This window comes from Cebus imitator, unplaced genomic scaffold, assembly GCF_001604975.1.
Source record: "Cebus imitator isolate Cc_AM_T3 unplaced genomic scaffold, Cebus_imitator-1.0 Scaffold77, whole genome shotgun sequence".
Classification (NCBI taxonomy): domain Eukaryota; kingdom Metazoa; phylum Chordata; class Mammalia; order Primates; family Cebidae; genus Cebus; species Cebus imitator.
The window spans coordinates 5,268,186-5,290,528 of NW_016107392.1; the positions used below are offsets into that span (position 1 = coordinate 5,268,186).

The following is a 22,343-nucleotide window of genomic DNA, read 5'->3' on the forward strand; positions in this document are numbered from 1 at the left end:
AAAAAAAAAAAAAAAAAAAAGCAAAGTGGTAGACAGAAGTGTTACCAAAATTCAATTATTTTTTGCAACACTTCTGGAAGAACTGTATACTGCAGAGATGTTCAAAATTGCAACATGCCCCGCTGCTTCTTCCTCTCTCTGTGAGTAGGTCAGCTCCCAGTTCAGTTGGCAGAGTTGGTGCTAGGGCCCCCTTGTGCCCACAACTTTTAGGCTAATGCCCTTTTGAGACTTGCTTTTCTCTTTAAAGATTTGTCCTCCATGTTGATTTCCACCTCATTTCACTCCTAACTCTATGGAAAAGGCCTAAGAAAGAGGTGACTCCTTGGAGAGATTTGTCCCAGTCTGAACTGAAGCTGCCCTTGTCTACTTTCCTCCTAACGGCTTTTCCTGACGTATCATAAGGCTGGCCCCATTTCTGCTGACAAGCGTCACAGTCAGGAGGTCTTAGAATCCAGGTTCCCTTGCTGGGGCCCTTGTTCCAGAAACCCCAGAGTACAGAATCTGAAGCACACTGTACTTCTCACTTAGTGTAAGGTAGAGACGAGTTCTCTGGCGAGACTACGGTGAGGTAAGGAATGGAATACTGTTTAGCATAGGTGCAATTTCAAACCACTAACTTTGATTATCGTCTTCAGATTTTTGATGCAGTCGGGAGATCGAAATTTGTTCTAAAGAACCTTCGGCATTACACAGTCCATCCAAATTTGGTAGGTGGAAAAAGCGTTCCCACAGGATCTCTCAGGGGAAGTTCCAGCAGTGGTGCAGATGCCCACTGCAGGTGTCCCTAATGCTTCCAAGTGTCCCCAGCTTCTGTGAGTGTGCATACTGTTGGGACAGGCAGGCAGAGCTGCAGCTAGGTTATGATGCCAGATGCAGTGCTGAGAACTGAGGTGGCAAAGTGGGAGACGAGAACTGGGAAGGAAGTGGATCCCCACAGCTGAGTTTTTTAAGTTGAGAAAACATATTATGGTCAGAAAAAAATGTATATTTATAATCCACTGTCTCCCTTTCACTTCCTTCCCCTCTAATCCTCTGCCTTTCTCCTATTGAGAGAAAAGCAAATGTAGTGGGACTGCTCCTTCTTCATCCCTACCTTAAGTGACAGGCTGTCTTTCATGACTGCTTTTCCTTTTTGACGTTGTGCTTGTGAATGCATGCAAATGTGGTTGTGCCTGAGAAATGTTGGTGTGTGGGAAGACATAAACATGGAAGGGTGTTGCCCTTGGCTGTGCCTATGCCTAAAGAACTCCCTGAGCAAGACTTGTTCCCTGGTAGTTTTCCCCCACCCCGCACCTTAGAAAGAGTCGTAGAGACGAGGCCAATTAGGTTTAGCCACATAGAAATTTTTCTGTTTGCGCCACTATGTTGGAAGAATTAAATTACCTGACTCCTTTTACCATGGAAACCTTTAGTGTATTTTCAGGGAAATGCCTCAAGGGAAGAGAGGGACTGAGAGCTTCAGACAGTTTCTGATACACACATTTTAGGGCTGTGTGTGATGACTCACTCCTGTTATCTCAGTACTTTGGGAGGCTGAGACGGGTGTATTGCTTGAGCCCAGGAGTTTGAGACCAGCCTGGGCAACATGGCAAAACTCTCATCTCTACAAAACAAAAACAAAAAAACCCACAAAAAAATCAGCTGAGTAGGGTGGCATGTACCTGTAATCCCAGCTACTTAGGAGGCTGAGGCAGGAGAATCACTTGAGCCTGGAAGGTCTCGGTTGCAGTGAGTTGTGATCATGCCACTGCACTCCAGCCTAGGCACCAGAGTGAGAGTCCATCTCAAAAAAACAAAAACAAAAAACCCCAGAAATTTTGCAGCAAGTTTGTCTAGCTTCTGTTCTTACCCCACAGAGGCAAAGTATTAGCCAGATGATTTGTTAAACCTGCCATTGACCTAATCTCTTTTCCTCTCTGGAAACCTTTCTGTCTGCTCAGGCCCAGTACTATAAGCCTTTAAAGGCCACTGCGCTACAGAAATTCCTGGCTCAAAACAAGAAAACCACAAGCTTCATGTTAAAAGTAACAGAGTATGACCAGGATAAGACCTTACTGATTATGACCAACAACCCACCTCCCTGCTCAATGACCCAGCAAGACAAGGAGAGTGCATCAAAATACTTTTCCAAGGAGTTACTGCTTGAGATCATGGTAAGCAGAAGTCTCCTGGCACCTGAAATGTGGACCCTGGAGAATTAGGAGTTAGCTTTGAGAAGGAGGCTAACTTAACATGGAGAATGGTACTCAGAAAACTACCTCTTCCTTTTTTGTTTGTTTGTTTGAGACAGGGTCTCACTCTGTCACCCAGGCCAGACTGCAGTGGCACAATCATGGCTCACTGCAGCCTCGACCTCTTGGGCTCAAACAATCTTCCCGTCTCAACCTCCTGAATAGCTGGGACTACAGGTGTGCACCACCATGCCTGACTAAATTTTTTTAAAATTATTTTTAATTTAAAAATAATTTTAGAGGCGGGGGTCTCACTCCTAGCCTGGCATTCATCCCTTTCTCAGTGTATGGTCCACCCATGCCATGGGAAACTACCACTGAGCTTACCTTCAAAGGGCACAAATAATTATCAAGTGATTCTCCAGAATCATTTGATGGGATTATAGGTATGAGCCACTGCACTTGGCCTATCTCTTCCTTCTTATTCCTTCCTGGCCGTATGCTTCACAAAACAGCATCTAGGGAACCTGGGAATCAGAATTCAATAAACTTGGGTGCTGAAACTTCGTTGCAGGGAGAAAATGGGGTCTTCATTGGAAAGTGCCCCTCTTTGACCAAAGATAATTAATTTGTAACTAACAAAGGGTAGACTGGCCACTGACTTTCTAGTTAAGAACAAAGTAGTTAAAGATGAGTCAGGAAATGAGGATAAAAACAGCGATGGATATCTAAATGGGAAAGGAGTAAAGGATAATGCTTTAATACACATTGCTTTCAGGTTTCAGAAGAGGGAATTACCACCACACTAGCCAAACCTTTGAAACTCCTTTATAGACTAAAGAAGTTCAAATTCTACCCAATAAGCAATTGCTGAGCATACAATAAGCAAGATGATTACAGGACAGTCTCTATCTTGAAGGAACCTGGAGTCTAATAGGAGAGAGATCCATAAATGAGATATGTAAAAGTAATAGAAGAATATACAAGATACAGAAGTAATGCAGGATACAGTATTTCTGTTGGGAAAAAGACAGTGAGTAGGGAGGTGACCCATGACAAAAGAACAGGAAAATATCAAATCTGAAGAAAGTACAAAGGGATGGAGACATGGGAAAATGAGGTGCATTCAGGAAGATGTAACTGAATAAATGGCAGGGTGGGGCATGGTGGCTCATGCCTGTAATCCCAGCACTTTGGGAGACCGAGGCAGGCAGATCACTTGAGATCAGGAGTTCGAGACCAGCTTGGCCAACATGGTGAAATCCCATCTCCACTAAAAATACAAAAATTAGCCACGTGTGGTGGTGCATGCCTGTAGTCCCAGCTACTCAGGAGGCTGAGGGAGGAGAATCACTTGAACCTGGGAGGTGGAGGTTGCAGCGAGACGAGATAGTGCCACTGTACTCCAGCCTGGGCAACAGGGCAAGACTCCACCTCAAAACAAAACAAAAGAGTAAATGGCAGGAGACAAAAGGATGTAATCAAATTTGCACTTTAGAAAGACTATTTTGGAGGTTGAAGAAAGGTGCATTAGTAGTTGTGGAAGAGACAAAACCAAGAAAGATAAGTTATGATATTACAGTAGTCAAGGTGAGAGATACTGAAGACTTGAACTAAATCATTAGCATAGGAAGTAGAGAAAATTGCATTAAGAGATATTTAAGAATCAAAATCTAAAAGAGGTCTTGACAGCCTTGAGAGCAGGTCTAATTTAACAAGAACAAATTAAATCAATGAGTTAAGTGAAAGTGCAAACAAAGGATTCTAGTAGAAAGTTAATGCTGGGCATGGGATTACCCAAGTGAGACCCTTATAATAAAATGTGGTGAATTTGGATTTAGTGTTTCCTTAGTTGCTAGATGGTTGGCAGTGAGAGATTCCCCTCCAAATGGAAGATGAAATGCTGATATCCAATGATATATACTAACAAAGGAGTTAATGAATTTACTGCCTGTGGTCTTTTGGGTCTCAGAATTTGTGCCCTTTGAAGGTAAGCTCAGTGGTAGTTTCCCATGACATGGGTGGACCATACATTGGGAAAGGGATGAATGCCAGGCTAGGATTGCCCTGCTTCATGGGCAGAAGGAAATACAAAGGTATCATATAAACTGGGTGCAGGAAGAGCTTTCTTCTAATAGCCTGCCAACTTTGTGAACCCTCCGGTTCAAGTGCAGAACCTAATCATATTGATGAGCAAATTGTGGTACTGTCAAATTGTATTAATGGACAGAGTTAGGCTCCAAGTTGTATTAACAAACAGAGTTAAGGCTCCAAGTTGTATTAATGGACAGAATTAAGGCTCAAAGACTGGCACAATGATTATTTTATGGGGCTATCCGACTGGAACAAGCCCAATAAGATTGAAACATCTGATATCCACAATGCCTCTTTAATAATTCATGCAGCATCCTTTCCTTCCCTTGCTGGACAAATGTGATAATCTTTTGTAAATCTAGGATCATATGTAAGAAAAGCATTCTTTGCTATACCTGGGCATGCATCCAGAAACAGCATGAATTCTAGTAGGCAACTTGTGGAATGTACTAAATATATCTATTATAATGATTATTATACTAACAGCCCCTTCTAAGTGAAACAGACCCTACCACAGTCTCCTGAGTAAGGCAATGTCCTAAGAGATTCTATTTTGTACAATGTGGCCCTGTCCCCACTCCTAGCTGAGACCAGAGGAGGATATCAGGCCCAGCAAAGCAAAATTCATAGGCTGGGTGGTGACCTGTGATGTGGACTGGTACCCTAAAGCCAAAACAGGCTGGGCATGGTGGCTCATGCCTGTAATCCCAGCACTTTGGGAGGCTGAGGCAGGCGGATCACAAGGTCAGGCCATGGAGACCATCCTGGCCAACGTGGTGTAACCTCATCTCTATTAAAAATACAAAAATTAGCTGGGTGTGGTGGTGCGTACCTGTAGGCCCAGCTACTCGAGAGGCTGAGGAAGGAGAATCATTTGAACCCAACAGGGAGAGGTTGCAGTGTGCCAAGATTGTGCCACTGCACTACAGCCTGGCCACAGAGTGAGACTCCATCTCAAAAAAAAAAAAACAAAAAACAAAAAACCCAAATCAAAACAAAAGCCAACCAACCTACCAACACCCAGAATCCCTGAGCTAATCAGATTCTTGTTTCCAGGTCTGAATTGAGAAATGAAAAGACTGAAGCAGTAGGAGCTAAAAGGACATGGAGTGGGGCTACAAAAGACTCAAACCATGAGGAAGAAAGATAGTGAGGAAGCCATGAAGTAGAGTATAGGAGGGCTGAAGTTACAGGAAGTAGGAAGTAGAAGTGAATAAGCAGAAGCTATAGATAGAAGAAACCCATATATATAGGGAATAAAGGTGAGGACTGAACAAGGTAGAGGAAGGAGAAGGAAGCAGATAGGAAGAAAATAGGAGAAACATGTGAGTAATATGTTTGCGTTAAGACGGTGGTCCTTTGCTAGTGCCATCTTGGATTCCAAATAACTTTCCAGTTACTGTTTTTCTGCTATGAGGTCCAGCTCTGCTAAGTTTTTGCTCTTCTTATGGCTGGATAGTTATCTATATACATATATAGATATATACATATATAAATAATAGGTGTTCTACAGTAGAACACCTATTATTTAAGATGACTCAAATGGGTTTCTTTTCCTTAAAATAATTAGGTTGGTGCAAAAGTAACTGCAGCTTTTGCCATTATAATTACAAAGCTGCCATTACTTTTACACCAGCCTAATAGAAAAGCTTAAAGAGAATAAGTTCAGAATTGAAAAGACATGGTTCAGAAACAGCAAGTATTAAAGACAAAAAGGCTTTAAGATTCTGATAGCAAAAGCTCAATATGTTAGTTTGGTCATTTATTCAACAAATGTTTATTGAACACCTACTACGTGCCAGGCATTATTAGGGATGCTAGGGATATATTAATGACTAAGACCAATTCTTTGCTCTAATGAAGCTAAATTCTAGTGACTTAGACAGACCATAAACAACTAAATGATCACACAGATAACGTATAATGTGATAAATGCCATGACAAAGCAAGATAAGGAGATGGAATGTGATGAATGTGAGTGGCAATGTTAGTGCCATTAAGAAGGCTCTCAGAATTGATGATTCTTCATTGTTGTTTTTCTTTTTTTTTTTTTTGAGATGGAGTCTCGCACTGTCATCTAGGCTGGAGTGCAGAGGTGCAATCTTGGCTCACTGCAACCTCCAGCTCTCAGGTTCAAACAGTTCTCCTGCCTCAGCCTCCTGAGTAGCTGGACTACAGGAGCCTGCCACCAGATCAGGCTAATACTCTTGTATTTTTAGTAGAGATGGGGTTTCATCATGTTCGTCAGGCTGGTCTCGAACTCCTGACCGCAAATGATCCACCGCCTTGGCCTCCCAAAGTGCTGGGATTACAGGAGTGAGCCACCACAGCCAGTTGACTTTTGAACAGACACTTTCATGGGGTCAGGGTATCTATGCCATGCAATTACTATACCTGACATATTGCTTTTGTTTCAGATTGCCACACATTAGGACATGAATTGTAGCTTTCTCAAATTAGATTTAAAAAAAAAAAAAAAGGAACCCAAAGCCATGTCGTATGAAGAAAAGTTCAGGATATTGGCAATGTTTAGCCTAGAAGAGACAGAGCTTAGGAGGAATGTCATGGATTTCTTCAAAATGTTTAAGGACTTTAAGGAAGAAAGGCTAGATTTGTTCTGTCTGGACTACAGGGTAAAGGTTACAGGGAGAAATCTAATGGCTGATCAAAGATGAAATCTTTTTCTTTTTTTAGGTGTAGAAAGATTGACCACTTGATAGTGAGATTATGGAGGGGCCGAGTGTCAAACAAACAGACTGGATGACTTAAGATTCTTTCTGAAAGACTTTGATTCTATGACCTTTAGTAACGATGTAATTATTACCTCATAACATCCCATTCCATGGCCTTCTCATTAAGGAGAATGGAATGTGGAGGAGGCAGCCATCTTCAAGAAATGAAGGTTAGAGTCCCATTGATCTATTTCCCAATTTATTGTCAAATGTTTAGTTTCCCAAGGAGTTCATTGCTTGAATCCTTCCCCAGGCTAGGTAACTTTCTCTGCCATTCGCTTCCAAGGTCCAGTAAGCAAATTTAATCAATTACTTAGGAAACTGACCAGGCTTTGGACAAGAACACCAAATGTGTGTTTTCCCTTCCAGGGAACTGCTTTCTTGATTCTGGTTTCTGAGTTTCCACTTCCCCCTCTGACAGGTTTTGTTGCATCACTGTAAGGGAATTAGAACTTAGTCCAGGAACTCGGTCCAGCCTTTAAATCCCCAACGACTCAGCTTACTATCTCTCACTCTTCTTTTCTTTTGTTTCCCTACAGGAAAGTCATCATCAGCACAAACCCACTGAGAACCCCTGGCTGCCCTTCATGCCTCAGAAAAAAAAGTTAAGATCTAAGCTGAAACCAATTTTCCCTTTGATACTGTCAGACGATCCTACATCCACACGAGAACAATGGTTTAGGTGAAGTCTTCCTTCTTCTTGTACTCACTTTCTTTCTTATCTTTTCCCTGTTCATGTTACTGGTTCTTCGCTGTACAATTTAAGGACATATTTTTTGGTTGTACACTGATGATAAGACATGACTTCCCTACATGACCCTAACCTCATTCACACTCTAATGAAAGAGAAACAGTCATGCAAAACTAAGGTTTTCCATTGGCAATGGTTTCATGATTGAAGGGAAATATTCCAAGGTCTGTGCTTTGAAGAAACAGAAAAAAAAAAAGAAGTAGCCTCAGTGCAAGTTAGGCGCTATAGCATAGGAATAATGTGTTATAAGAACACGTTATACAAAAGTGGTTTTATTTGAAACTACTTACAAGAGCAGCCTATGTGTAGTTTAGAGAGGAGAGAGAAGATTCTGGAGTTCCTTCAAAGGTTTACAGTGCTAAGTTCAGAAACATCTCTTGCGGTGGAACAATACTCCTGCTTGGCACCAATCAACAGCCTCCTGTCATTGCCTTGTCCTCTCTGAGAATGTAGCTAACTTTGAAGTGAATGGTGGGGCCGGGCATGATGGCTCATGCCTGTAATCTCAGCACTTTGAGAGCCAAGGTGGGCAGATCAGTTGAGGTCAGGAGTTTGAGATCAGCCTGGCTAATATGGTGAAATCCTGTCTCTACTAAAAATACAAAAATTAGCTGGGTATGGTGGCAAGTGCCTGTAATCCCAGCTACTTGGGAGGCTTAGGCAGGAGAATCACTTGAACCTGGGAGGTAGAGGTTGCAGTGAGCTGAGATCACGCCACTGCACTCCAGTTTGGGTGACTGAATGAGATTCTTGTCTCAAAATAAATCAATAAAATAAAGTAAATGGTTCCATGAATCCTCTACCCTAGCATCTACTAAAAAAAGAACTTTCTTTGTTAAGGTTTTCCACCGACAATGATTTCAAGAGCGAAGGGAAGTATTCAAAAGTCTACGCTTTGAGGACACAGAAAAAAATGTACCCTCAGCTCACCTTTGCTCCAGTCCATGAGAGAGATATGAGGAAAGATGGTAAGCTCCTCTCTTCCAAAGCAAAGGCTTACTGGACTGAGATGTGGGCTAAAGCTAGAATCCATGAGGATTATAGATGTGGCCAACTGGCTTCTCTCGTAGTTGTGGAGACTATTTCTCCCTATAGCATGGAAGCTAATAACAAATAGAGGCTCAGGAGGTACAAAGCTTTGCACCCTGTTTAAATCCTCAAATTTCAAGAAAGCTCTAGCAGTGTTTCCTAAGCTACATCACCTACCACTTTAAGAGTTTTTGCCATATTGATGTATTATTTGCTCTATTATTTACTTAGCATTTTTCTTCAAAATACTTTTTAAAAATTCTTGTCCTAATTAATACTATATCGTTGACATCATGGTTTTGATGTACAAATTATACATTTTTCTGAAACACGTAAGTCAAATTTATAACAATTAAATTTTAAAATGTTTATGTACCACCTAGAACCACCCAGTGGTATGCATATTATACTTTGAGGAAAAACTGCTCTAAAAGGGCCACAGGATAAGTCTGTGTGTCTTAGAGGTACAAAAAGTCTCTGGGATTGGGGTAGGAGATGGGGAGGGGCTTGGAATAGGGTTGTGTGGCAGAGGGTACAATGAGAATCCTCCTCACATATTACCATTTATTTAACATATTTCTAGGGTTCCTACTAGTGTTAGACACTTATCAAGCACCAATAATAGCATTTTCAATATGTGAAAGAGATGAAACAGATCATAAAAGGCCTTGAGAGGGTGGGTGCGTCTGTAATCCCCACAGTTTGGGAGGCTGAGGCTGGAGGATTGCTGGAGGCCAGGAGCTTGACACTAGCCTGGGTAACATAGTGAGACCCTGTCTCTACAAAAAATAATGTTAAAAAATTAACAGGATGTGGTGGCATGCTCCTGTAGTGTGAGCTACTTGGGGGGCTTGCAGAAGGAGGGTGGCTTGAGCCTAGGAGTTCAAGGCTGCAGTTAGCTGTGATTGTGCCACTGCACTCCAGCCTGGGTAACAGAGTGAGACCCTGTCTGAAAAGCAAACAAATGGCCAGGTGTGGTGGCTCATGCCTGTAATCCTAGCACTTTGGGAGGCCAAGATGGGTGGATCACGAGGTCAGGAGATGGAGACCATCCTGGCTAACATGGTGAAACCCCGTCTCTACTAAAAATACAAAAAAATGTAGCCAGGCGTGGTGGTGTGTGGCTGTTATCCCAGATATTTGGGAGGCTGAGGCAGGAGAATCACTTGCACCCAGGAGGTGGAGGTTGCAGTGAGCCAAGATCACGCCACTACACTCCAGCCTGGGCAACAGAGGGAGACTCAGTCTCAAACAAACTAACAAACAACAATAACAAAACCAAAAATACCACAACGATGCCTTAAATATTTAAATAAGAGTTTGGGTTTTATCCAGTAGGCAGTTTGGACCCACTGAAGAATTTCGGAGCACTGAGTACACATTTGTGTATTAGACATATAATTGATGGGTACTCAGACTTCACCAGCACATTGTTTTAAGATAAGGTCCATTTCTCCTACTAGGTTTCTCTCCTCAAGCAATTTCTAAAACTCACTAAAGTCTCCTTGCCTGTCCCACAGAGCCATCGTAGTGATTGCTCAACCACTTTGCCAGCCATCCTCAGTTCAAATAGTCCTGATACCAGAGGCCTGGGGTCCGTAACATACCATCCCTTAAATGGCTTCTTCAGGCTTCTCTGCTCCTGCAATACCTATTTGTCACCACGTCCCACTCCGCTTCCACCTCCTGCTGCTCTTAACTCCCTAAATACTGTACAGCTAAAAACAACCTGCAGTATTAGACAAAACTTCATAGAGATCCAGAAAAACTGAGTAACAGCAGAGAATGATTTATCTTGCTTTACAAGGGGCTAGTCTTAGGGTCAGCCTCAAATCTGAACTCAGGTCCTTCTGCTTCCCAGCAGGTCTCCAGGGCATTACCCATTCTTGGGAATCTCTCAGCCTATCTCAGCCTATCTCTCAGCTGTCTTTGCCTAGGTTACCAGTACCCTTGAGTCAAGGAAGAGGAAGAGGATGTTTCCTTCCCCAAAGCCTGTTCATTTTCACCCTCAGAATAAATAAGTGCAGACTTCTATTTCCTTCAAGGAAAACGCCACCTACAAAGTATGAATTGAACTTTATAAGCCACATAAAGCAAACATAATAGTTAATAGTACACTTAGTCAAGTCAGAGTTAAATCTTAAATGATACCATATGCAGGATATCAACAGTTCATCCTAAACCTATATTTAAGGGAAATAATTTTTCTAGGATGTAGACTGTAATCTAGGTTAGAATTTCTCTAATTTTGCAGGGGCACGAACCTGTTGAATATAGACCTAATTTACATTTCTAAACAGTAATGCCACTGAAGCCAAAGGCAGGCAAAGTTCCTTAGCCACACTCTTAGACAAGAGAACAGAAAGCCAAGCATACACTCTGAGAAAAAGAGGAACATGAATTACGAATGAATCCACGCTAACTCAGCAAGAGTTTCTTAAGTGTCAATATGGATTCAGATGGAATCATTGAAAGAAGCAGGATTGAACAAGGGCTCTAAACTGGCAATGTGTTTTACACCGGATTTTGGCAAAATGAAGGAATCCAAAATTATAAAGTAGGTAGGGAGTGGTAGTCCACAGTCCAAAATCTACGCTCTTTTAAAGACCAGTCTCTGGTCCCTCCAAGTGGTCTCCTTCACGTTTCACACTAAGCATCCTTCGAGTACTTTTGAAAAGCCACATTCACCAGAGTGCCTGTGCTTTGTCGTAGCCTCCAAGAAGTTAGCGAGTGAAAGGCTGATTTCCAAGGTGATTCAGGAACCACTGACACTCGCATCGCTCCTGGAAGAGATGCCCACCAGAACTGCGCCCGGGGAGAGCGCCTTCCGCAACGGGAGGGCCCCGCAATGGATAATCAAAAAGGCCACGGTCACTGGGTGAACACAGACCCTTCAGGCTTCCTGCCTCGCTCTTCTGAGACTGAAGGGTCCGCATAAGTCGCCAATGAAATAAACCCACATTCCTGCTGCCGCCAGCGTGGGCTACCGGGTCGCCGGCCGGGCGGGTAGTGCCTAAGCCTTGGCCGGGCCGCGGAAGGAGGAGAGGGCGTGGCTGCGTCCCGGGGGAGCCGAGGGCGGCCGGGGAGGGCGGGCCTTGGCCCCGAGTGACGGCGCGGCGGCCCAACCGGCGTGAGAGCGCGGGGCCGGCCTTCCTGCAGCCTCTTCCGCTCGCCCGCTGCGGCGCCTGGGACGGTTGCGGTGGGTCTGGGCGCTGGGAAGTCGTCCAAGATGATTAAAAAATTCGACAAGAAGGACGAGGAGTCTGGTACGCGCGGGGCTTCCGAGGCCCACCCTCAGTCGCGGGGCGCCCCTTCCCCCGCCCGCCGCCACCTGCTTTCTGGCCGGCGGGGCTGGGGGCGTGGGCGCCGCTGTGCCAGGGGGCCGGAGCTGGAGCTGGAGCCGGCCCCTCCCCTCCCCTCGCGGCCGCCCGGGGCCTGCCCGTAGCCCCTCCCCCGGGCGCCAGAGCCTTCTCTCCGGCCGCGCGCTCTCGCCCCGGCGCCCGCCCGCGCCCCGACCCCGCCCCTCCCGCGGCGCAGCCCCTCGGACCCGCCTCCGCCCCTGCGCGCCGGCCCCCGATAGGGGCCGAGGGCTTGCGCGCGTCTCCGCGGCAAGGGGTGCTGGTAGGGTCGGACCCCGAGTGGGAGCACCCTGTTCCCGGGGCTGGGGTCGACGGCACAGGGTGTGTGTGGAGGAACATTCAGGTTCCTGGTACCTTATAGTTTTCCTGGGGCCCCTGGCTCTGTCCGGTTGCCCGGGGCAAGACTGTCCCGTGGGACACAGCTCGATGAATCTCAGGCGTCCATAAGTGACCTGCGTCTTGATACCCATCTTTGGTCCAGAGCAAATGAGGAAGATGCCAAGCATCCTCAAAAAGAAAAAATTCTCAGTATTTGGTAGCAGCTCCCATAGTGTGAGAGAGGGTTGGGTTAGTCAACCTCCACGGCCTCTTGCAGCTTTACGTCTGCATGATTCTCTGGGAAACTTCGTTTCTGCCTCTCAAGTGCTAGAAACACAAAATAGTGCCTAAGGAAATCAAAAGCACCCTACCACAATCTCATTAATCTTCGTTGTCGTGGAAATGACACATTTTTAACATTCATGGAAAAAGAGGGCAGGGAAAGAAGACACTCATTTTGGAGAGGGTTGCTGCAAAAGAAGTCGCTGCTCTTCAACTATGGCAGTGACAGAGCCAGGGTCAAAGTGATTTCATTCAGTTTGTATGCATGGTAGCAATGATTATCACTGTGATATCCCAGTGATCACCTCCCAAGCATTCAATACCCTTCTCTGGAAAGTATATACGTTTGTGTAGGACAGCTGCTATTCAAGACATTTTTTGTTTTATAAATAGGTAGTGGCTCCAACCCTTTCCAGCATCTGGAGAAGAGTGCTGTTTTACAGGAGGTATGACTGGGAAGTATCTTGTGCTCTTTCTTTTCTATTCTGTTTTAGAGTGGTGGGCAGAGAATTCCTGGGCTGCTATGATCACAACATCCAAAATAAGGAACGTAACAGAGGTTAGAAAATATAGATTTGAGGGAAAGGAAGCGAGGTTACTTGTCACAGGAGAATTTAGAGCTTGTAGAAATGCAAAGGCATGAAGGCTCTGCCACAGGTTGGGAATTTTATGTAAGAAAAGGTGTTTAGTGCAAAGTTATTGAAATCAGTTATCTAAAGCACATTGTGTTAGTATGATATAGATAAGCATTGTGATCCTTATTTAATTGGTATAACCCATAAAGTTGAAGTAGTCATCCTAATGGAATGAGTTAGAAAGTATAGGATGGAAAATCAAGGCCGCATTTAATAATTTATCAGATACTTTAGTAAATTGAGAACTATACACAATATTCTTTGGACACTGTGATTAAAAACTATTAAAGTTGATTTGCTATACTCTGTGACAGAAAAGGTAGAAAAATAAAAAATTTTTTGTTTTTTTCATAGGCTCGTATATTCAATGAAACTCCCATCAATCCAAGAAGATGTTTGCATATTCTTACAAAGATTCTTTACTTACTGAACCAGGTAAATTATTTTTATTTTCCTCAGATAAGTGTGTCCTGCAATAGAAATGCTGAAGATGCAATGAAATGCTTTCTGGAAAATATAATTATTTATTTAAATTCACTTAATTTTAATATATACAATGATTGGTTGAAAAATATGTAAAACTTAGCACAAGGACTATGACATATACAGGTTGAGTATACCTTATTTGCAATGCTTGGAACTAGAAGTGTTTTGGATTCCAGATTTTTTTTTTATTTTGGAATATTTGCAGAATACATACTCATTGAATATTCCTAATCTAAATATTTGAAATCTAGAATGCTCCAGTGAGAGTCTTCACTGAGTGTCATGCTGGGACTCGAAACGTTTCTGATTTTGGAGGATTCGAGGTTTTGGATTTTGAGATTAGGGATGTTTAACCTGTACTTCTTTCTTATTCATGAGGTCCTAAACCAGTCATGCACATAGTAGATTCTCAATCAATCCTTTGGTTTGAATTTAATGAGTACTAGTTAAAACATGTTGTTTTTGCCCCAGACTTTAAAAAACTTCATGAAATATCTAGGGCCTTAGAAAACATGATTTTGTTTCGTGGATTCATGTTCCCTCAGTATCAGTGGGGATTTGGTTCCAGGACCTGCATTGGATTCTAAAATCCATAGATGCTCAAGTCCCTCATACAAATGGTGTAGTATTTGCATATAACCTACACATATCCTCCCATATATTTTAAGTCATCTGTAGATTATAATACCTGGCACAATGTTAGTGCTGTGTAAATAGTTGTTGTGCTGTACTGTTTAGGAAATAATGACAAGAAAAAACTATCTGTACATGTTCAGTAGAAACACAGTTTTTTATTTTCTTTTTTCTTTTTTTTGAGACGGAGTTTCACTCTTGTTACCCAGGCTGGAGTGCAATGGCGTGATCTCGGCTCACCGCAACCTCCGCCTCCTGGGTTCAGGCAATTCTCCTGCCTCAGCCTCCTGAGTAGCTGGGATTACAGGCATGCGCCACCATGCCCAGCTAATGTTTTTGTATTTTTAGTAGAGACAGGGTTTCACCATGTTGACCAGGATGGTCTTGATCTCTTGACCTCGTGATCCACCCGCCTCGGCCTCCCAAAGTGCTGGGATTACAGGCTTGAGCCACCGCGCCCGGCCTAGTTTTTTATTTTCTTGAATATTTTCAATCCAAGGCTGGTTGAATCCACAGATTCAGAACCCATGGTTATGGAGGGCTGACTGTATAGGTCTATACACATACACATGGACACGTAACACATACATGTATACCACAAAGCTCAGGTGGTTTACATATGGTGCTAAGATAACCATGGTTTCCAATTTGAATTCTAAGAGGATATTTTATCTTTACCTTGTTTTGTGACTGAGGACTTTGTTCAATGAATTAATAAAGTTTTCTTGTTTACAAATGAATGTTTTCTCAGCGTCCCAAAGTGCTGGGATTACAGGCGTGAGCCATTGCGCCTGGCCGGACATAGTTGTTTTTTTTTATTTTGAGACGGAGTCTTGCCCTGTCACCTGGGCTGAAGTGCAGTGGTGTGATTTCAGCTCACTACTATCTCCACCTCCCAGGTTCAAGCAATTCTCCTACTTCAGCCTCCTGAGTAGCTGGGATTACAGGTGTGCGCCACCATGACTGGCTAATTTTTGTATTTTTAGTAGAGACGGGGTTTCACCATATTGGCCAGACTGGTCCCAAACTCCTGACCTCAGATGACCCGCCCACCTCAGCCTCCCAAAGTGCTGGGATTACAGGTGTGCCCCACCATCAAGCAGGTAGTTTTAAATAAAACGTATCTGTTCACAAACAACATAATCCCTCTGTGTCAGCATATAAGAAACATTTCTAGCAAAAGTCAATTGGGTTTAACTTTTCATAGCACACATTGTGTCCAGGCTGGCTAAATCCATTGTATAAACAAAAGTTTTAAATAATCAGAGTTAATTGAGAGTAACATATATTTTTATGTTGGTCATTACCTCTTTGATGAGGTAACTAATGTTGAAACATTTAATTATCTCGATAAGGAAATTACCAAGCACAGCATAAACACAATTAACTATATAAACAGGTTTGGGAACATAAATTTTATCTCTTTGCCTAGTCCTTGGTAGAGTTTTATAGAAAAATACTTTTGAATTTCTACAAGAGTTGACATATCCATGTGTTTTCTTTTAGTTTCAAGTAAAAAAGGTAGGAATGTAAGGTTTTCCTGTATAACTAAAAAGCACACAGACTTCTAAGTATTGAGTAAATATTTATGAAAGAAAGATAAATCTCTTGGTGATGAGCAAGCTGCATACACTGATTTAAGTAATTATAAACTTATTGTACTTTGTCTTTCATCCTAAACCATCAGTATTTTTCACCAAAATTTAATCTTATACCTATGGCAAATGGATTGAAGACTAGTTATAGTTTATATGGAATCTGAAGCTCTGAAAAGTGATTGAGTGTAATATATAGGATTGCTTTTAGTGAAGACATTAAATATTGAAATGGTAATATTTGAGGTAATCTATGAGTTGAGATGTTTTGAGTATTATTGAAATACGTTATCTAACACCTTTTCAGTCCTCAGAAAATGTAGTTCCCACATCAGCAGCATTTGTATCACTTGTTAGAATCACTTGTTAGAAATGCAAAATCTCAGGCGTTACCCTAGAACCACTGAATCAGAATCTGCATTTTGGCAAGATCCCAGGATGAATTGTTATGCATGTTAAAGTTTGTGAAGCTCTGATCCAAAGCATGTTTTTAGGGGCTTGAGCCAATATTGAGATACATAGCAGCCCCTTAAGCCTAGTTTTTTTATGTGATGAACCTGGTTCCTGCCCATGGTTGGTCCCCTTCTTGTCATTTTGCTTGAACTACCTAATAGATAGTTCCTTATATTTTAATATTTATTATGCTCCTATGACATGTTAGGCATTGTGCTGGGCATTAGATTTTAGATATGATCTCTGCTCTTAGGCAGTGTAGTGATAAAATCCTGTTGTGAGTGCTATCATTTCCTGCCTTCTTGTAAACTACAGTACTTCAGGGAAATTTAAAATAGTTTCTACTAAAAGGTTAGAGACCACTATGCCAGAACTTTTAAGCGTGATGTGTGATACTGAATTATTTTTAATAAGGGGGTGATAAATGGCCATGTAGGTTTATACGCTGAAAGCCAGAAAAATTGGAGAGGCAGAATGTTTACAAAGAGATTGTTTTTTCTTGAGTGCTAAAGGATTTTTGCAGAAATAGCAAATCCTGTGTGTGTGTGTGTGTGTGTGTGTGTGTGTGTATGTACATGTACGTATATATGATTATATATTTTTTAAAGTTTAAAAATTGTTTTAAATTTTACTTAGGGTGAACACTTTGGAACGACAGAAGCTACAGAAGCCTTCTTTGCAATGACACGATTGTTTCAATCTAATGACGTAAGTCTTTTTAAATTTTTTTATGATGAAAAAACTCCTTTTATTTATTTTCCCCAGGGGAACCAAGAGTGTTCTATATTAGGGAGGTTTGCTTGAAATGTTTTAAATTACTTAAGTGCTTATAAAACTTAAAAATGTTCATTATAAGACACGTGAAAGTGGAAGAATTAAAGTATGCAGTATAAAGCTCTTCCTATGCAGGTCTACCGTGAAGTCATGAAGACTGTTAATACCCAGCTTCTGGCATGACACTGTAAAGGTAGAATGGTATAGAAGTCAGTGCACATAGCTACCACATTTGTCAGTTCTTAGTCAAGTTTCTGGTGGACTTGGGATTGCCATTAGTCAGCAGGGCTGGCAATTGAGAAAAGCTGGATGTGGAGTGGAGTGGGGAGGGGATGTGGAAGAAAGAAGGAGTACAAACGAAACCTGTCTCTCATTACCTTAGACCACCCTGACTTTCAGAACATATAGCTGCTGCTTTTTGTTTCTCTTCTAAGTGTGATGTACATTTTTCTTTTGCTTAGCTCTAAGGCAGAACCATACAGGGAAGGGAATTCTGAGATATGTATTTTCCAGCTTTCGGTTAACATAAATTGGCCAACTCTTGTAGTTTTTGGGTATGTATTGCATATCATCACACGTCACATTTTGTGTTCAACCCCCAGAACCTCCTGAGATTTGAGTCTTGTTATGGATCTAAATAATGAGAAGTTTTAGGAGTAGATCTTCAGTAAGATCAGCAGTCCCCTGCAATGCAGTTGTTTTGGGGGAGGTCATTATATAATCTTCAGGCAAAAGGAGACTAATTTCCTCACACAGGGGATGAAGGACTGATGCTTCTGCTAGCAAAGGATGTGTGGCAGAATTTAAGAGTTTGGGGTACTTGGCTTCATCAGAATCTGCCCATATATCCTCATTCCATTTTTCAGGTCCCCACTCCTTGCCAGTCAAGGTCCTAGCTTTAATGTAAGATGCCCTGCAAGAGTGTGAATTGAATTTGCATTGTAACTGAGCCACCACCTGCAGGATATGTTTTGTAGAAATCTTGGCCCTGTGGCCGCATGATGTAAGGCTTTCTATTAAGGCAGTTTACAGATTTCTGGTGCCCTTACCCAGATTTGAGTGGTGCATTTAAAACTCAGCTCATCATTTTCTTTTCCTGAGAAAATAATTCTCCATTGTACCTAGAACAACTACTTAACCCATTACACAACTTATTTTTACTAAAATCTTCTATGGCATCAACTACTTAGTTACCCAAAGCTTTGTCTTCTATAGGTCCTTGTCTGCAGTTCATAATTTTAAATATTTTGCCACTGCACGTCGTGGACTACTAGTAGCCCCTTTACCATTGGAAACTGGTCATTAATACCGTCAATCAAGTCAGAGAAGCAACTTCAGGTTTATATCTTTAAGGTCTTCTTTGCTTTTAACCACTTCCTGTACCAGAGATTCAGGGTTCAAACAGGGAAACAGAACCATGATGAGTATTGTGGAATGAGATGTTTATCAGAGGAATTAGACTAGAAAACTAGGCAGGTTGAGCTGCTGTAGTGGGGTTCCGAGGAAAGCTATTACAGAAGTCAGGGAAGGCTATTGCCTCTTTTATGGCTCTGCTTTTGCAACCAGTTGTCTGGTGGTAGGCCCAAGGCTGCTGTTGCTCAGAGAGCTGGCTGTTGGGAAGAAAAACTGGATATGTAGTAGAGAAAAGGAAGCAGAGTAAGAAAGAAACACAATGAGGACAAACATTTGAAGCCTCTAGCACAGAGGTTTATATTAAGAAAAGAAGAACAGAAAACTAAACACCGCATATTCTTGCTCATAGGCAGGTGTTGAACAATGAGAACACATGGACACAGGGAGGAGAGCCTCACACACTGGGGTCTGTTGGGGGGTGGGCAAGGGGAGGGACAGTGGGGGATGGGGAGGTTGGGAAGGGATAACATGGGGAGAAATGCCAGATCTAGGTGATGGAGGGGCGGAGGCAGTAAACCATCTTGCCACGTATGTACCTATGCAACAATCCTGCAGGATCTGCGCATGTACCCCAAAACCTAAAGTACAATTAGAAAAGAAAAGAAAAGAAGATGTGAAATTATTTTCTAGGAAATGGATTAGGGAAATACAGGATTATTCAATAGGACTAATACCCTGTTGAGGTTAGTGCTCATGAATTTAAGTATTAGCAGGTAGCATGGTGAATGTTGCAGGTTAAAGCATTGAAGACTTAGAGATAGGGTTTAGTCAGGATTGAAGTTTTTCCGGGTTAGTAAATAGAGAGAGGGAGAAGCAAAGGTTGAGTGGTTGAAACATTGACTGTGGAGTCTTTGGTTAGGAGGGAAGCAAGAACAGGGGCTGATAGGGACAGCAAAAAGTTGATAAATCAGTGGATTGTAGGTCATGATAGAGTGAAGGAATTTTGGAGTCAGGAGTGTGAGTGCTTGGAAATGAAATTGGAAAGGGATGCTGTTACTAATAGAGGCTGTGGCAATGGAAGTGGGTGATCATTGCAGGGAGGATGGCATCATTGGAGAAGAGGAGGTCAAGGAATGAAGAGGTCAGAGGTTTAGAGATATCATCTGTATGGATATTAAAACCACCAGTACTTATTACTGGCATAGTATTGGAGAGACAGTGAACAGGGTACTAGTATTTTTTTTTAAATAAGGGAAGTAACCTGGGGTTTAATGGGCAACCAGCAATGGTAGCAGGTGACATAGTTTAAAGGTATAAGCCTCCCCACCTGTAGGCCTGGTGGCATGAGGGGCATGGGAAAGAAATCAGCCACTATTTCAGAGGGCTGCAGGAGGATTCCCTGGGAGAGAGCCAGGTTTCAGTTAGAGAAAAATATAGGAATGTTCAGAGTTTGAGGAAATGTCAGAGAACTACCATTTCTACAATGGTAGAAAATGGAGTCAGACGAGATGCTATTCCCAGATGAAAGGAATAAGTTCTGCAGGTTAATGAATATTGACTAGAATATTTTGGGCTTTTTGTAGTGACTGAAGTAAGTAGCCATGCACAACATGATGTGATTAGTTTTAATGGTTCCTTAGGCAGAATATGGAATTGAGGGAGTGATTGTTTTGGGGCAAAGAGAGGTAGAGATTTTGCCAGAAGCATGTGGAGCTCCTTCCATTACCAGCATTCCTTTACCAGAAGGTAATTAACTATCTTCAAGTTGGTATTTTATCCTTGTTTATATTAATATATGAGGATTACATATGTTTATATCTATAATCAATATTTTGTGTTTTTCTGTGTCTTAAAATGTAAAGATAACATCTTCATATTATTTTGCAATGTTGCGGAGTTTTTTTTGTTTTTATTTTTGGGACATTGCCCAGGCTGGAGTGCCGTGGTGTGATCTCGGCTCACTGCAGCCTCCTTTTCCTGGGTTCAAGTGATTCTCCTGCCTCAGCCTCCTGAGTAGCTGGGACTACAGGCACATACCACCATACTCAGCTAATTTTTGTATTTTTAGTAGAGATGGGTTTTCACTATGTTGCCCAGGATGGTCTCAGTCTCCTGACCTTGTGACCTGCCTGCCTCAGCCTCCCAAAGTGTTGGGATTACAAGCGTGAGCCACTGCACCCGGCCTGTAATATTTATAATTAATACATTTTTAATATTAACTTGCTGTTACATGTACTTCTGCTTTATTTACTTTTGCTTCTATGTGGAATTCCAATATGTGAATGTACAATAATCCTATTTATCCATTCTCCCTTTGGTAGATATAAGTTGTTCCCACATTTTACCTGTTACAAATGATACTGCACATAATGTTGATATATACAGTGAGACTTTTTCTGGGGTAGATACCTACAAGTGGAATTTCTAGATAATACTTGTTTTTTGATCATGTCAAATTGATCTTTTAGATGAGAGGTTGTGTTAATTTATACATGCATTGCTGCAAATCCTCAGCATTTCTTATTGTCATGCCCAAGTACATGCCATTTGGAGAATAGTATATGGCATCTTTTTGTGGTTTTAATTTGCATTTCCATGATCACTGCTGAGGACTCTTAATATGTTTAATAGCTATTTTGCTTTTGTCTCTGAATTGCCTGTTGATATTCTTTGCTTATTAATTTCCTCCTACTGACTTATAGGTTAAAGTTTTAAAAAACTTTAGTCTTTTTAAAAATAAGCTTTATTGAATATAACTTACATACAATAAAATTCACCAATTTTAAGTGTACAATTTAATGAGTTTTGACCATGTGTAGAGTCATGGAACCACCATTACAGTCATGAGGTAGAAACTTTTCACCATTCTAGAATGTGCCTTCATATCCATATCAAATGTATCTTCATATTCATCCTTGTTCCCTCACCCTAACTGTGGCACCTGGTCTGCTTTCTGACAAGGTAGCTTTGAGTTTTCTAGAATTTTATTTAAATCTAATCATATAGTATATAGTCTTGTGTAATTTTTATGTCTTGTTTCTTTAGCTTATGGCTTTTGATTGAGCCAAGGTTTTATATTTATCAGTACTTACTTCCTTTTTATTACTGAGTCGTATTCCATTTTGTGGAGGTAATCTGATTTATTTATCTTTTCACAGGTTTATGGATTTTTGGGTTGTTTTCAGTTTATGGGTGTTGTGAATAAAGCTGCTAAAAATATTCCAGTACAAGTCTTTGTGTGAACCTATGTTTCTATTTCTCTTTGATTAATATCTGAGAGGGGCATTGTTGGGTTTGTATTTCCCTAATGATGAGTATATTAAGCATATTTTCATGTACTTATTTGTCATTGTATATCTGCTTTAAGTGTCTCTTAAAATTTGCTACCATATTAAAAAATCAGGTTGTTGCCAGGGGTGGTGGTTCATGCCTGTAATCCCAGCACTTTGGGAGGCTGAGGCAGGGGAATCACAAGGTCAGGAGTTTGAGACCAGCCTGGCCAACATAATGAAACCCCATCTCTACTGAAAATACAAAAAATTAGCTGGGTGTGGTGGTGTGCCTGTAATCCCAGCTACCTGGGAAGTTGAGGCAGGAGAATCACTTGAACCTGGGAGGTTGCAGTGAGCTGAGATCGTGCTGCTGTACTCTAGCCCAGGTGGCAGTGTAAGACTCTGT

General features: G+C 41.9%; 2 protein-coding genes across 3 annotated transcripts in view; both read left to right on the forward strand.

The window, feature by feature from the left end:
* TSGA13 (testis specific 13) overlaps window positions 1–12,029 on the forward strand; it is a 17,028-nt gene extending 4,999 nt beyond the window's left edge. The window contains exons 4-8 of one of the 2 annotated variants that reach the window (XM_037739992.1): window positions 636–707; window positions 1,941–2,153; window positions 7,537–7,679; window positions 8,589–8,716; window positions 11,490–12,029. In XM_037739992.1, the coding sequence (XP_037595920.1) occupies window positions 636–707; window positions 1,941–2,153; window positions 7,537–7,679; window positions 8,589–8,716; window positions 11,490–11,659 (726 nt within the window). In that variant the 3' untranslated portion in view covers window positions 11,660–12,029. The remainder of the gene's footprint in view (window positions 1–635; window positions 708–1,940; window positions 2,154–7,536; window positions 7,680–8,588; window positions 8,717–11,489) is intronic. The other variant, XM_017532540.2, reaches the window with a different exon arrangement.
* Window positions 11,923–22,343, forward strand: part of COPG2 (COPI coat complex subunit gamma 2) — a 140,357-nt gene continuing 129,936 nt past the window's right edge. Inside the window, exons 1-4 of the mRNA XM_017532534.2 lie at window positions 11,923–12,043; window positions 13,130–13,182; window positions 13,726–13,806; window positions 17,175–17,246. Of these exons, the coding sequence (XP_017388023.1) occupies window positions 12,007–12,043; window positions 13,130–13,182; window positions 13,726–13,806; window positions 17,175–17,246 (243 nt within the window). The 5' untranslated portion in view covers window positions 11,923–12,006. The remainder of the gene's footprint in view (window positions 12,044–13,129; window positions 13,183–13,725; window positions 13,807–17,174; window positions 17,247–22,343) is intronic.